The 15,502-nt window shown below is 33.7% G+C and overlaps 3 protein-coding genes across 4 annotated transcripts; 1 reads left to right on the top strand and 2 right to left on the bottom strand.

Moving 5' to 3' along the window:
* Positions 1 to 1,993, bottom strand: LOC8283657 (INO80 complex subunit C). Its single transcript, XM_002521215.4, has 4 exons — positions 1,837 to 1,993; positions 1,554 to 1,735; positions 1,295 to 1,362; positions 1 to 408 (listed from the first exon to the last, which is right to left on the bottom strand). Exons 2-4 carry the CDS (start codon positions 1,726 to 1,728, stop codon positions 277 to 279), a joined length of 375 nt encoding a protein of 124 aa, XP_002521261.1. The 5' UTR covers positions 1,729 to 1,735; positions 1,837 to 1,993; the 3' UTR covers positions 1 to 276.
* Positions 1,994 to 3,550: 1,557 nt separating this feature from the next.
* On the top strand, positions 3,551 to 9,038 carry LOC8283658 (probable hexosyltransferase MUCI70). Its single transcript, XM_002521216.4, has 7 exons — positions 3,551 to 3,807; positions 3,905 to 4,084; positions 4,957 to 5,025; positions 5,112 to 5,305; positions 5,574 to 5,989; positions 7,203 to 7,387; positions 8,493 to 9,038. Exons 1-7 carry the CDS (start codon positions 3,726 to 3,728, stop codon positions 8,864 to 8,866), a joined length of 1,500 nt encoding a protein of 499 aa, XP_002521262.1. The 5' UTR covers positions 3,551 to 3,725; the 3' UTR covers positions 8,867 to 9,038.
* Positions 9,039 to 9,443: 405 nt separating this feature from the next.
* LOC8283659 (V-type proton ATPase subunit B 1) lies at positions 9,444 to 15,267 on the bottom strand. 2 transcript variants are annotated; one of them, XM_048377776.1, is made up of 15 exons: positions 15,112 to 15,267; positions 14,631 to 14,695; positions 14,414 to 14,469; positions 14,196 to 14,294; positions 13,832 to 13,891; positions 12,489 to 12,600; positions 12,177 to 12,385; positions 11,517 to 11,645; positions 11,253 to 11,390; positions 10,827 to 10,977; positions 10,649 to 10,731; positions 10,407 to 10,454; positions 10,234 to 10,287; positions 10,058 to 10,141; positions 9,444 to 9,981 (listed from the first exon to the last, which is right to left on the bottom strand). In XM_048377776.1, exons 2-15 carry the CDS (start codon positions 14,686 to 14,688, stop codon positions 9,796 to 9,798), a joined length of 1,467 nt encoding a protein of 488 aa, XP_048233733.1. In that variant the 5' UTR covers positions 14,689 to 14,695; positions 15,112 to 15,267; the 3' UTR covers positions 9,444 to 9,795. The 2 variants fall into 2 exon arrangements, with proteins under 2 accessions (XP_048233733.1, XP_048233734.1); XM_048377777.1 differs by having other exon boundaries at positions 14,631 to 14,751; positions 15,112 to 15,251.
* Positions 15,268 to 15,502: the final 235 nt, after the last annotated feature.

Here is a 15,502-nt window from a genome sequence, read left to right on the forward strand (position 1 = left end):
TCAAAGAACAAAGCAAGTAATTGCTTCTTGCATCATTAGACTCGATCAACACAAGGCATAAGACTACTGTTTTCCTACAAAATCAATTCCAAAAAAGAGAAGCAAAGTCATCAAGAGGAATAACTAACAAAGTTCACTTATTCCATCCAACTCTTTTGAATCATCTCTCTATATGGCATCTTTTTTCTCAAACCTATTCTCATATTTATCACCTATGTACTAAAGATTCTATAGAAGCAGAAGCAGATAAAAGCCACCTTTTTTCATGCAAATACTTCACTTCAGAACAACTGCTGCATTTCTCAGTGCAAGATATCTCTGCACATAATCATTTGGAAGTGATCTAACAAGCTTGAAGACATCAGCACTAGCATAACGCAAGTTAGTCCTTGGGTCAGAGTAAGGTGCCTGCAAATAACAATATCAATATTATGTTCAGGAAAAATAACTATACAAAATGAAGATAAGGGTTTCATGAAGCAAGTAAATAGGTATAAAGTTCCATATCATTTTAAATAGGATTCGAAATTAAACTAGTTATCATAACACCTTAAATGTGCCTCTCTGATGGAACTGAAGGACTCAAGCTGACGAAGAAGAGCTAAACTATATTCATTACTTTGGCTTGGCACCGAAAACTTAACAAGCTGAGCAACAGCTCAGGTTCCAAGTTCAAACTGAAATTAACTCGAGCACAAGCAAAAGCAATTGAAACTCTAGTAACCTTCAAACATAAGAAAGTTGAGAAGTGAAACAATGAACTATTGGATGTCACACAGGCGCTTCAGATATAAAACTGACAGGTCTTCTTCCAAAGTTTTTGTGGAAGTTTCGATCAGGTTATATATTGACTTCAATCCCTCACACAATCCTAGTTTCTAGTAAAAAACTTGTAATACTCTTGACAGTTAAAGGGCCTAGTTACTGATCCTCAATGATGATAGCCATTGTGCCCATGAATATCAAAACCAAAAATAAGTCAACATGCTGTGATGTAAAAATGCTCTACTCAATCATGCAAAAAAGAAGGTGAATTGTTAATATACGTAGAACAATCATCAAGAGACTCTACTCAAGGAGCACCTAAACCAAAAATCTTACAGATTAAAACACTTGAGGGATTGTTATTCTAGCCTCCGAAAGTGGACTAAAAGGAATGTTTTGATCCATTAAATTTCCACCAGTGTCAAAAGCAATGACAAATGTAAGATTGGCTCTATCTTATCATGAATGCACTAAAGACAACCCATGAATGAATCTAACTTTCTCAATGGAGAGAGGCACAGACACATACCTCAAATCCAGTTATATCACAGATTCTCTTGCATGGATGCATGGAGGGTGGGGACTCAATATTAACATCTGCATTAGATATATATAAATTTAGGCTTTTAAAGAAACCCAGTTCCATATCAACAAAGAGAAATACATTAAGAAAACTATCAATGTCAAGGCCTTTTTGGCTATGTTTCAACAGTTCAAATCCTTAGAGATTTCTTTTAAAAGAAGAAAAAAACAAAAGAGAGATGGTCTAATTTTAGTGAGATGATTACAATTGGGTTCATCAGGAGGGTAGTTCTGATAATTCTCAGCCTGAAGAATCTGCTTGAGGTGCTTCCAGTGGCGTCCTCTTGCTTGGCCTTTCGGGTACTTCTCATACATTTGTATCTTCTTAAAGCTCAAATGGGTTGGCAACACTAGCTCTGCTTTTATCACCTCTGCTTCCATCTTCTTTCTAATGGCGTCCACGAAATCAAAATAAATAAATAAAATTAGCACCAGAAAGAAAAGTTCACAGTTCAAAGCATTAACAATTGAAAATGCAAACTGGCATACCAGTTTGATGCTAACTATTTGAATTCTCCTCCTGAAATTTAAGAACCTGGGGTTAAAAGGAATAATTTTGGGGATTAGGTCTTGGCAATGGTAAAGGAGAGAGACAATATGCAGAGGGGTTTGTTTGTTTTTAGTGTTTCTTTTGAAACGTTGTCGTTTTATTTAGCTCCTAAACTTTTTGTGCAAATTATATTTGACCCTTTTCTGTATTTTAGTCAATTTTGCACAAATTCTTTGCATATTTAAGATTTTAACTTTCTTTTGAACGAGTGAATTACACGTACTAAATAATACGTGCATTTCATATTGTTGTCAAATTCTATTGCTGGTGATGAGAAAAACTGTTTTACTTATTTGATAATAAAATAAAAAATTATTATCAAGTAAAATAGTAGTTTGCTTATTTGGTTAAAAATCATCAGATAAAGTATTATTACAATAACTACAAAGAACAAAACGCTATAAAAGTGAAATATTAAAAAAAATCACTTTTATTTTAATTGATTACAAAATATAATAATTGAAAAGAAATTATAAACAATCCTCAAGACTCAAACAAATGAAAGATAAAACTTAGATTAAAAAGAAAACAAAACAAAACAAAAAAAAGAGAGTAAAAGAACACCTTATTAAGATTTTGGAGAAAAAGAAATGGCTAAGTTCTTGATTTTTGTTTTAAACTAATATGATAAACATAGCAAATGATATTCTTTTAGAGAAGAAACAAATAGTTCATATATATAATTGTATAAAAGTAATTATCTTAATTTATTAAGGATATTTTTGTTCTTTACAAAATCAAGAGTTGTTGTTTTCTTGTTTTACAAAACGTTGGTTGAAGGAAAAACTGGCATTCAGATGCTTTTGTAATTTTTAAAGCTCAATTTTGAACCAACCAAACAAAATTGAAAATTCAGTTTGGCCTTCAACCTGCGTTTTGAGCCTCAAAATGCAATGCCAAGCGGACACTACAAGAGTATAAAAAAGAGTCAATTTGAACACAAACAATAAATCATGGATGAAATTGAATTCAAAAGATAAGCTGAGAGTCAAATTGGATTTTAATTTATTTTAAAATTTAAATTAAATTAAATATTTTAGATTAGAAAATATTTTTAAATTACCATAAACCAATGAAACCTATTAAAACCACCTCCCACCACCACTAGTCGCATCCTAAAATAAACAACTGCCAATATCATCACTGGAAAATAGAGTGTGGAAATAGATTTACAATTCGACACCATCACCGTCATCTTTTTATTCTTTTCTATACTATCATCTCCACTCATCATTAAAAATAAAATACTCACCATCATTGTTAACACTCTAAAAAATACCCCATTCTTTACTATAAATAACGAATAAGAATTTAAAAGCAAACTAATTATCATAACTAATATTAATTAATTAATTAATTTATTTACTAAACTATTAACAACTGAAGATATATAACAAAAATTCAATATAAATAAATCTAATTATATAATTAAACAATTCTAAATTAAATTTTATGCATGAATAATTTGAATGGTCGAACTAAACTTAAATGAAATATAAGATGGCCAAATTGAGCCTAGGCCAAAAATTGGATGGTAAAATTAAGCTCCCACAAAAACATGAATGGTGAAATTATATATCATCAAAATTTGGGGGCTAAATTGGACTTTATTCCTTAATCATTTCCCACTTAGTTTTAGTTTATTAACAAATCTTGCTTTCTTCATGTATAGATAGACAGATTTCAAGAACAAACACCAGACACTGATTTTGCACCTACATAACATAAATCTGCCACTCACTTTCGCTGATCTGCCTTATCGTTTTCTTCATCTCTTTAATAATAAATGATAATGAGCAGTTCGAAACCACTTTAAACTCAAATAACTATGGAGAGAGAGATCCAAAGTTCCATATCCATGCGGTTAAGCAGGAGAGGAGACAGGACTAATCAAACTTCACATTCTAAAGGTATGATCTTTTCTGGGTATTTTTAGTTTTGAGTTTGAGTTTGAGTTTAGTGTTTTAATTATGTTTTGTTTGTTATGTGATGTGTATGGCTACCCAGATGGCGAAAGTGGCTTATTTTCTACTGGGAAGTTGAACGCTGATTATCCAATGAAAATTATTTGGAAAAGAGGGTTTGTTCGTTTGGTTTTTGTAGCTGGCGTATTGTGGATGTTCCTCATTCTTCTTGTTCTTTTATTTCACGTTTGGTCTTGCCAATCCTCTTCTGCATTCTTTTCAGGTAATCTTTATTTATTTATTTATTTATTTATATTCATTAATGTGTGTTTGAGCGCCTCAATCCCTGCTTAGTATATGAGATCTTATTTACTTTAATTAATAAAAGATGGTAGCTTTTGGTTTGAAATTCTTTTTTTCTTTTATCACTTTTGCCTCATGGGACTAGAGCCAAGTACGTCGCTTTTCCTCATATTCATGTGTGTGGTAATCGTAGGCTCTATTGAGATTGTTCATGGTGTTTGATATGCAATTTGCCAAGCAGTTAATATTACATTTCTTAGAAGCATAATCCATGAAAGAGAGACTTCGATAGAAGCATCATATCTATGCAGATAAAGTGTTACGACTTATTTCCCATTAATTGCCAACTATATTTGGATTACTAATACTATTTAGTATGAACTTGGTTTGTCTTTTATATTGAATCTTCTTTTGCCAGGTTTCTTAAATGGTGTTTGAAAGTGCAGAAACTAATAAACATATTAGCTGATTAGTGATAGGGAGGATGTGAAATATCTTTATTTGATGAAACTGATTGGATTTTGAGGAACCACTGAGAGCTGCAAATTTCCCTGGAAATCCACAATAATCTGAAAACATAGAATAGAAAATGGATTTGATCATGGAAACTGCTTTAACATTTGGGGAATGGGAGAAAAGTTTTCTAGCCAGGCTGCTATGTTACAAGGGAATTTGCAAAAAGTTCAGAAATTGCATGCAGTATCCTCATTGATTTGCTATCAGTTACTGACAGCATGTGGAATCATGCTATATATGATATAGAGAAAATTTCCTATAAAATACAAATCTTCTTTGCCAAGTGGTAAATTTCCATTTCTATAGTTAACATTGTGGTTTCTGCTTTGCATGCAGCTATTTGTAACAAAGAAAGCAAGGTATATTACATTTTAAACACATGGGGATTTGTTGCACAGCAGCACCGTAAGACCATGGCAACATCTCTTCTTTCAAGTGTTCATCTCTATTTAGCTGTAGTAAGTGATACTATTTCTGTTGCTATCTGTTAGGTTGTCCAATCCCTGTTGCCAATAATCCTGACAAAATAGTTATTCCAGAAGGAAGAACCCCTGACAAAATTGTTAAAAACCTGTCATATATTTTGGAGGATGAGCCTGTGAAGAATAGGTCTCAACCATTATTTGGAGGACATCAAAGCTGGACACAAAGAGAGAAGAGTTTCAAACTGAATTCTTCCATGAATGTAAGTCTAAATACTCAGTAAAATCAATCCTGTGCTGTACTGAGTCTCAACTTTTTATTCTTAGCTTGAGATAAAAAAACAAGTCATCATTCTCATTCCATAGCCTGTATACCACCAAAAGTGAATGCTAAAGGAAAAAGATAAGATATTTTAGGTTTAATATAGCTACCACTTTTCTATATTTAGTGGAAGTCAAATATTGCGACTTTTGCTTACCTCGTTACTCAAACTTGGTTTTTTGTTGTCTATCATGCATTCTTCCTTTCAGGTTCATTGTGGATTTATACGTAATGGTGGTGCTAAAATGGATCCCATGGACATCAATTATGTCAAGAGGTGTAGGTTTGTGGTTGCATCTGGAATTTTTGATGGATATGATGTACCTCATCAGCCTTCAAATATAAGTGACCGTTCTAAGAAGCTGTTCTGTTTTCTTATGGTGGTGGATGAGGTATCCCTTGATTTCATAAAGGAAAATGCTACTGTCAGGGAGGACAATGAGGGGGGACAATGGGTTGGTATATGGCGTCTCATTCTTCTGAAGCATCCACCTTATGATGAGCCTAGAAGGAATGGTAAAGTTCCCAAGATTTTAACCCACAGATTATTTCCTCAAGCACAATATAGCATATGGATTGATGGTAAAATGGAGCTGATAGTTGATCCATTGTTAATGCTTGAAAGGTATTAGCACGTGATTACATTCTTTCTACTTTTTGTTTTTTCTTATTATTTTAGATGCTCAAAGATACTGAAAAATCCATGATTGTGTACCACCTTTCACATTACCCAAATCTTTCGATTTTAGTGGAATAAGCCATGAACTTTGATTAGGTGCTGCAGTTATAAATCAAGTTGCATCTTTCTGTAATCAATGAAGTGATACTTGTATCTCCTACTCATGTCCATGTATTTTTTCAATCATTTATTCAATTGTATCTATTGCTATTGCAGGAAGAAAAGAACACGGTTTAAACTGTCCTGCAAGACCAAGTTATCAATTGAAACTCCAAAAACTACTGGCCAAAATTCAATTGTACTTATGTAGGTCGTTGTGGGCTATTAAATCTAAACTGAAAACTGAGTTTCATTTTCTGAGAATAGGAAATGCTCTTACCTGTGTATCTTTGGCCCTAATCATAATACTATAAAGTTTGTTGCTTGATTTGCTAAAATAAAGGCTTGGCTAAAAGTTACAAAAGTGACAAAAAGTCAAGAAAATTTAAGAAATTTGGCTGCCATTTTAGAGGGATGGCTGAGAACAAAGAAAAGATATACAAATTTTAGCATTTTCCTTTATTTGTCTAAATGAGAATCTTTCAGAGCTTAGTTATCCGAGGTCTCTTTCTTTAATTCATCAGTAAAAAAATTTGGCATGTTGCTTCTTTGTTATGAGTCAAAACTTTATGTTATTATCTCTTTTTCATGCTCTGCTCTACTAATGCCGTGCATTTCCATAATTACTCTGGAATCTGGATTTATACTTGATTGGTACTTGGAACTGGATGATTGTCGTGACAATGCTTCAAGTTCTTCCACAAAATGACAGTTATCTTATTCCATGGACAATGGTGGATCTATAAAATTATTTGAGGGAGGGCAAATAAAATAGCATACCTGTTCCAAAGTATATAAAAAAATATTTATAGAAAAATCTGATATTTTTGTAAGGGGGTAAAAGGAGTTCTAAAAATCTAGGAGGGCTATGGCCACACCTACCCCCCAAAGAATTGTCCACGGAAGTGAAATATTTGTTGTTTGTAGATAAGAGAATATTTCCTGAGCAGGTCCTGCCTATTAAAGTCATATTATTGCTGCATATGCATGTAACACATGCGTGCCTGTTTATGATATTGAAGGGAAACAAGCTAGACTATATGAACTCTGTTAACTGCAGATACTTATGGCGTGGGAAGAATACATTTGCCATAGCTCAACATAAACATCATCACAGTATATATGAGGAGGCTGATGCAAACAAGCGGAGGAAACGATATGCCCGACCCCTCATTGATCTCCACATGAAAATATACCGTTATGAGGGAATGGAGCCATGGAGTTTGAAGAAAAGCACCGTCAGCGGTAAGAATGGCCCTTAGAGGTTCTTATGCATGGGTGGGCCTCAAGGGCTTGTGAGATTTTTCCTTTTGTTTTGCTTTAATATATTGGTTTTCTTGTGCTGTAAAATGTAATTAATCATATACCTTTGTGATTTAATTTTAACTACAAGTGGTACTATGCTAATAATACAAGTAAAAATTGAATTAATTCATAGGTGGCTATTGCAATTTACCTAAATTTGTTGTCAGCACAAGTGCTATTAGGTTCCGGCTCACCTAAAATTTAGGTTCCAAGCTACTCTGTTAGAATTATAGATGTGCAAGTAGCTATATTTTGTAAGAAGCAGATAAATAGGAAAAGGATATTGGGAGCTACTCTAGTAAAGGGTCATTTTACTTGATGGTGATGAGAATCACTAATTATATGTTTCTATTGGAAGTGCTTAGAAAGTAAGATTTGGGATTTGCCGTCGTGGTCTTTAGTTTTTGTGTCAATGCATACTTAGTGCTGGTCTTTTTCTTTTTCTTTTTCTTTTCGCATGATCTGCACATGACTTTTGTTGACCCAATCATAGTAATCGCCATTATACTATTCGTAAAGCATGAGAGTAGGATTTGGAGTATGCTTTTCTGGTCACGCTCATAATTTCTTTAATCTCAAGTTTGCACGAGATTTATCTTGAACAAATCTTAGTTTTTCTATTAATTTGAATTTCTAGATGTTTTGCGTTGGATACTACTCCCAACTTGTTAATGCTATGCAAATAACTTCACTAATTTAAATAAATGTGCACCTCATGTCCCTCAAGCGGACACCTAAGCCCCAAGTACCTTTAACTTTTGACAACTATGATCATTAGCTTTTTGTAAAATGTTTCATTGGATTTCAACTGAGGCATTAAGTGGCGATGGCACCTGTGCATGCGATAGGATGATGGATGTCATGCCATATGAGAATGAACACATGAAATGCCATGTCAATGAATATAATGTTGGGTGCATCAGTATAGCATTCTTTTTAATGAAATGATATACTCTGTTGCTATTCATAAAGGCTGCATAGGATGAATACTGTAGTGACATGTTTGTTATTTTCATATTTATTGACTGGAATTCATCAAACGCAGATGTGCCGGAGGGAGCTGTTATCATAAGGGAACATACACCGCTCAATAACTTATTCAGTTGCTTGTGGTTCAATGAGGTCCACCTCTTCACACCAAGAGACCAGTTGAGTTTTGGTTATGTTGTGTTCAGATTAGGTGACGCATTCAAGTTCTTTATGTTTCCAAATTGCGAGTACAACTCCCTGTTTGTGTTGCATCCGCACACTAGAGAGCATTCTTCAAAGGTAGAATGGGTAAAAAGTTTAAATGAGTTTAAGGGCAGTGGTAGCAGTATGAAAGAGAGCAGAGGTGGATTAGGACTATGGACTCCTTATCCTGGCAACCTTGATTCAGTTGTCCTGCCACAAGTTGTAAGAACATCCAAAGCAGGCTGAGTTCGAACATTGTGAACTACGAATTGATTTTTGTTTTTTCGAGAAATAATGTGGAAGCATTTGAAATCTTTTGTATAATATTTCGAAAAGGAAAAAAGAATTAATTATTTTAGTACTTATAACTCCATTACATTATAATCTCATCATAATCATAAATTTTATTTGGTTTCAAGAGTATGTAAGAAAGTTTGACTGAATTCTGTGCTTCACAAACGAAATCAGACTTTGCAGCAAATTTTAATCTCATTACAGGTACCCCACTCCAATATAGGATTATGCCGGTGGATTATTTTGCAGCCAAATGTTTATTATTTCAATCTTCAACAAAGGATTGGCAAATATGTGACTGATATTATCAGTTTATAGTGGAGAAGGATGAGGTGATAACAATATGCCATGAAAACAGTAATCCAGAGGATTGCCTTCTCCACTGGGAGAGGAAAAAGGGCATATAAGTTTTGAAATCCACCATTTTTGGACTTCCAAATCATCACCAAGTCATTTGAGAAACATGTAGTGTTTTGAGAAGTACTCTCCCTGCTCTGTTTTTCAGCTCATCCATTATGTAAGAAACAAATAACAGAACTCATTTTTCCCAAAAATATAAGAATCAATGGTCTGACTACAAGAAAATAGAGGAAATACAAGCATCAAATGAATACCTTAAAATTTAAAGCAGCCCCGATTCCACTAACATAACTGGGTGCCACCGACTAATAAATAAATTACAAGATCAAAGCACTCCTTGACTGGAAGAATACATGGGTGTCAAGTTGACCTGCTCAACAACTTCAAATTTTGGATCCAAATGGAAAACAACCTTTATTACTCTGCATGAATAGAGGAGAGATGCAATCTCTAAACAGGCAAATAAACAACTCGCATCTCATCCAAAATAATTTAACCAAATCTCTTTAAAAGCTTGTTTCTCAATTAGCTGAATCTCGGCTGTAGTACTGGTCGAGTGTCTTTGCTGGGATACGATGCAGCAGCTCACGAGGAAAGATGCGGAGCAAGCTCCAAGCTAAATCAAGCGACTGAAAGATGTTGCGGGTATCATAAGCTCCTTGTGCAACAAACTTCCTCTCAAATTTGTCCAGGAATTCCAAATATAGCTGTTCATTCAAAAAGAATCTTGTCAGTTTCTCTGAAACAATTAATTCAATAATACAAGAAGGAAAAGTGCAAGACCAGGTCTTCAGATGAAAGAGCTTCCTCTCCAACCACAGCTTTCATTGCCTGGACATCCTTCCCAATTGCATAATTAGCATATAGCTACATGGAAAGAAATTCATAAACTCAAAAGGTTAGACAACCTATAATGAGACATAAACTAGAAGCACGCAGCAATAACTACTCGATCAGACCTGGTTGGACACATCAGAATGGTCCCTGCGAGTCATCCCCTCACCAATGGCACTCTGCAAAAAGAAAACAGAAAGATTGTTTAGCATACACCTGTACCTTCTACTTCTATTGCTTCAATAAATACTCTCACCACTTCATTGTTTGGGAATTCAAATAAGAGACTAATACTCACCTTCATCAGACGAGAGAGAGAAGGAAGGACATTGATTGGAGGATATATCTGGCCAATTCAAATAGGTCAACATTCTATCAGATGTCAATTTCAGACAATACAGAACTCTATATTGAAATGAAACAACACTGTTTGAGATTCCAATGTTTCTTGTGTTGTATGTTCTATTGCTGAGGATCAACTTGATACTCAGGTTATCATCAGCAAACCAAAACGCTCAAGAGTATCTAATTTAACCTTACCTGTCTATTCTGCAGCTGCCTGTCAATGTATATCTGTCCCTCTGTAATGTATCCCGTAAGGTCAGGGGTGGGATGTGTTATGTCTGATCATATAGAAAAAGAACAAGTCAAAACAATCTATTCGAAATAAAGAAAGAACATCCTTCATGAGACTCAGTGCTCTGTTCTGACCCATTACCATCATTTGGCATAGTTAAAATTGGAATCTGTGTGATAGAGCCTTTTCGTCCCTCAATACGTCCAGCTCGCTCATATATTGTTGCCAAATCAGTATACATATATCCAGGATATCCACGCCTTCCAGGCACTTCCTCTCGAGCAGCAGACACCTGCAGCAGAAATCACAATTTTATATCAAGCAAAGAGTCTCAAGATAATGGTTTAATGAATTACAAAGTATGATATTAAATTCTTGCCGAATTAACTTTAATGTAAGCCCTATTATATTTTTCACAGAAATTTGATAAATTGGGCAAGCAGAAGCATAAAAGGATGATAATATAATTGATAAAAACAAAGTTTGTTCTACTGTTTTTGTAGAAACTAAAGCTCTCCTTAATGGACACTAGGACAATGCAAAGACAAGACCAGTATTTCATCTCACCTCACGAAGAGCATCGGCATAAGAACTCATATCTGTCAGTATGACAAGAACATGCTTCCCACATTCATACGCCAAATATTCTGCAGTGGTAAGAGCGATACGAGGTGTGATAATACGTTCAATTGTAGGGTCATTTGCCTGCATGACAGCACGACAGAATCGGATCTCAGGAACAAATCACAGATTATAGGATAATACCAAAGAAGACATAAGTTATTTGGGCTATCACATCACAAGAAATTACATGCTGATATAAATCTTTACCAAGTTCAGAAAAAGAGTCACTCTCTCCATTGACCCATTTTCCTCAAAATCACGTTTGAAGAACTGTGCGGTCTCCATGTTTACACCCATAGCTGCAAATACAATGGCAAAATTGTCCTCTTCTCCATCCTGAAAATTCATAGCATCAGTTCATCTCCCAGTACGAGACATAATTGTATAGAGGATAAATAATCTCAATAGAACAGCCACCTAAGTAATGGACTTCTATATTTTAAGCTTTTAAGAAACTACTGTACTGCAAATAAATACCAATACTAGCACACTAGTGCCAACATCACAATTTCGTTCGAGAAAAAGAAAAAGAAACAAAAGATTTTTGTTTAACCTTTACAACTTGATAGGTTACTAAGAAGTATAAGGCATCCTCTTAAAATGAAGGATGATGATAAAGTATGATAATAAAGTACTACTCACTTTGCATTAATGTATTATTTAAAAAAAAGAAAAGAGAAGCTATCATCATCAAACTATATAGAAGCTATATCAGTTAAATCACATAAAGGAATTTTTTAGAGCAACCATCTAATGAAACATTTTCAGAACTTGCACAGAAATTCTGTTTTCTATTTTTAGTTAACCTGCTCATAAAAGTTATTCTATCTATAATGATAAGTTGCCATGTAAGAGCAATAAATATACCTCAAGAAGATTATCAGACTTCTCCAATCGCTTCACCAAACCTGCCTGGCGACATATTTGTGCAGCTATTTCATTATGGGGAAGACCAGCAGCAGAAAACAGAGGGATCTTCTGTCCTCTTGCTATAGAATTCATGACATCAATTGTTGAAATCCCAGTCTGTATCATCTCTTCGGGATAGGTTCTCTCACTAGGGTTAATAGAACTCCCTGCAATAAGAATATGATACATTTAAGGACGTGCTACTATACAAAAATAATAGCAAGCAGCAATAATTGAATTAAAAATCGCTTGCTCTAGTATATAATTTACCAGAAATGTCCAAGTATGCCTCAGGCAAGATAGGAGGACCATTATCAATAGGCTTCCCAGAACCATTAAAAATACGTCCAAGCATATCCAATGACACGGGAGTCTTCAGAACCTATAGAAGTGGACAGGTGAAATGAAATGTGAGAAAAGGGGGCTAAAAAGAGCAGCAAAATGATCTGAAGAAACTATTACATCTCAAGGAATTAAAAAATTACAGAGAGTATCAAATAATATTTTCAAGTGGTTGTATACAAAAAAAAAAAGTCTTCTACTAAGTCATAAGACAAAAAAAAGAAACAGCTTGCTTATGTGATGGAGGGTAGTTAAATTTATCTTGTAAGTGGAGAGAAAAAAAAAATCATTTTGGCCTTTATGCTCATTATTTCTTGAAGTCAAAAGTTAACTAGTATCTCATAAGTATCTTGTTTGTTGATCTTCAATTTGTAATTGAAATTAAACCATTATATTTTTTAACAACAATATCATTTTCTTAAATTCTTCATAAGAGTAACTTTTCTTCTTTGTAGTCTCATACAACATGTTACTGACATGACAAAATCAAACTGTAAATATAACAGCATTAAGAGTAAGAAAAAAGTCCGTCATGACACGTGGAAAGATGGTTGGCAACAAAGATGCCAATTATACTAGTGAAACATAAACAAATGTGATACATGGTAGAGAATTCGTGATTTCAAGTCCTAAATCTGCTAATTACAAATTGATTTTAAGATTGTCTAATTATAATTTCCCTTTCTATATTTCTCAGTCTAAACAATGGAGATATTTCTTCCACTTTTCCACTTCCATCTTTAAGTTTCTCAAATATATCAAGGGTATCAAGTTTGTATCCACTCTCATCTCATCTCTTTCCTTTTCCTACTTGAAGCTATGCTAGCAGTCAGTCATTTCCTCTCAAAAAGTTAAGTCAGTTCCTAGACTTATGCTAGGTAACAAAATGGAGGAGAAAAAGTACACAAGAGAACCACATGGGGACATACCTATCACTCTGCTAACAAGTGCTAGTTGATAATCACCACCAGCACAACAATTCAACCTTCTTGAGTGAGTAATACTTTCTTGTAACCAAGCAGATGAAAAAACCAAGAGAAAAAACAATGCCTAGTAGGTCTCAAAATTCTCATGAGTTATGATCTTGTTCAAAGTTTCCAGTGTGCTCTAACGTCTAAACATTACACATATACCTTATTTAATTTTAGATGCTTATACTTAGAATCAATCAAGAAAATTCTTTCCATAGGCGAAAATATTCTGGCAAAACAAACAGATATTCCATTTTGTTTTTGGCATAGAAATGCTATATAAATGTAAAAACTTTATACCTCTCCAGTAAATTGGACTGTTGTGTATTTGTTGTCAATCCCAGATGTTCCTTCAAAAACCTGCGCCACAAGACATCAAAGAAACAATGCATGCTGCATTAAACATAAGATTTATTTCTACATGACAATAAGGAGATTGAATAATCCCAATGGATCTTGACCCAAACAAAATATCAACTATAAAGAAAGGCAAAATATCTCTTTGTACCTCGAAAATCAACCTTCAGTGCATAAGCATTTAGGATCACAATTGAAATGCTAAATGCTAATAACTTCAATAACATTTTGAAAGCTTTGCAAGAACTTAATTTACTACTACTGGAGCTCTACAGGAAAAGACAGAGAAATGGGAAACAGCAATCACCTGAACAACAGCTTTCTCCCCATCAACTTCAAGGACTTGACCACGCCGAGTTGTTCCATCCCCTAAACGAATATTAACAATCTCTTGATATTTGGGTCCCTAACACAATGAATTAGACAACGATACCACTCATCACTAAATGTTGCAGCAATTAGATAACTAAAAGATTAATCTATACAAAATGTTATTACTTAAGAAAAAAGATCACTGCACCCTACCTTAACTTTATCAAGTATAACAAGAGGTCCAGCAACTCCAGACACAGTTCTATATTCTGCAATATAAAGAAATAAAAGAAAATAAACTGATGAAGTGTATTTGCTGCGGAACTAAATTGATCACTCACAACACATTATTGAAACAATTCAGATGATAATTATAAATCAGATTCAAAATTTAACACTTTAAGAATCAAATTCTAAAGCATGATCATACCCATTCCGATCTCCAATATTCCCTCTTCCATATTGTGATTGTTTTGCTCCATTCCCATTATCAAGCTGCACTCGCAGTTCCAAAAGAAAAATTATCAGTAGGCGCAAACGAACAGTTTCAACTGCATAGTGACAATATCAGCATTTCCATTAAAAGAAATTGAAAATTAAGATCAAAAATTCAAACATGGCATAAAAGGATTCAAAACCCAGTCAAAAAAATTAACTTAAAAATATGAAATTGACCATACAAAGGGAAAAAAAAAACTACAAATTGAATCTGAATTGGGTTAATAGAAGTAAATTAAGAGCATTCAAATAGCAGTATAATACACATACATCAACACAACCAAACTCACTATTTCAATTGAAATAAAAATTGAGTAGAGATGAAGTAAAATTTTGATTGGGTGTGATCGATTCTACGATTATAAGAATGAGAAATTAAGAATTAATTTTGGATCTAATAAAAAGGAAATTACCTTTTCTTTAAAAACGAGAGTTTGTGATCTAATAATCAAACACACAGAAAAGGGAGAGAGGAAGATGTGGGGAGAGAGGAAGAGATATGAGATATTATTATTACAGTTAGAAGGAATAAGCTGAGATCCACTGCTCTTAAATTAAATAAAATAAATAAACCATTATTAATAAAGAAATTTCTTAGTCAATATATTCTTTTATTGAGGATTTATTTATCACACAATTTTAAAGTATATATTTTATTATTCATTTAGTCAATTTATAGTAAATATTATCATGAGAAATTTATAAATTTAACTATGCATAATTATTTTGATTTTAGTGTGTTAGGACTAAATAATGCCCTCTATAACTACTTTCTCTTTTTCTTTTTCTTTTGATATTCAATGT

The sequence above is a fragment of the Ricinus communis genome, chromosome 8 (assembly GCF_019578655.1).
Source record: "Ricinus communis isolate WT05 ecotype wild-type chromosome 8, ASM1957865v1, whole genome shotgun sequence".
NCBI lineage: Eukaryota > Viridiplantae > Streptophyta > Magnoliopsida > Malpighiales > Euphorbiaceae > Ricinus > Ricinus communis.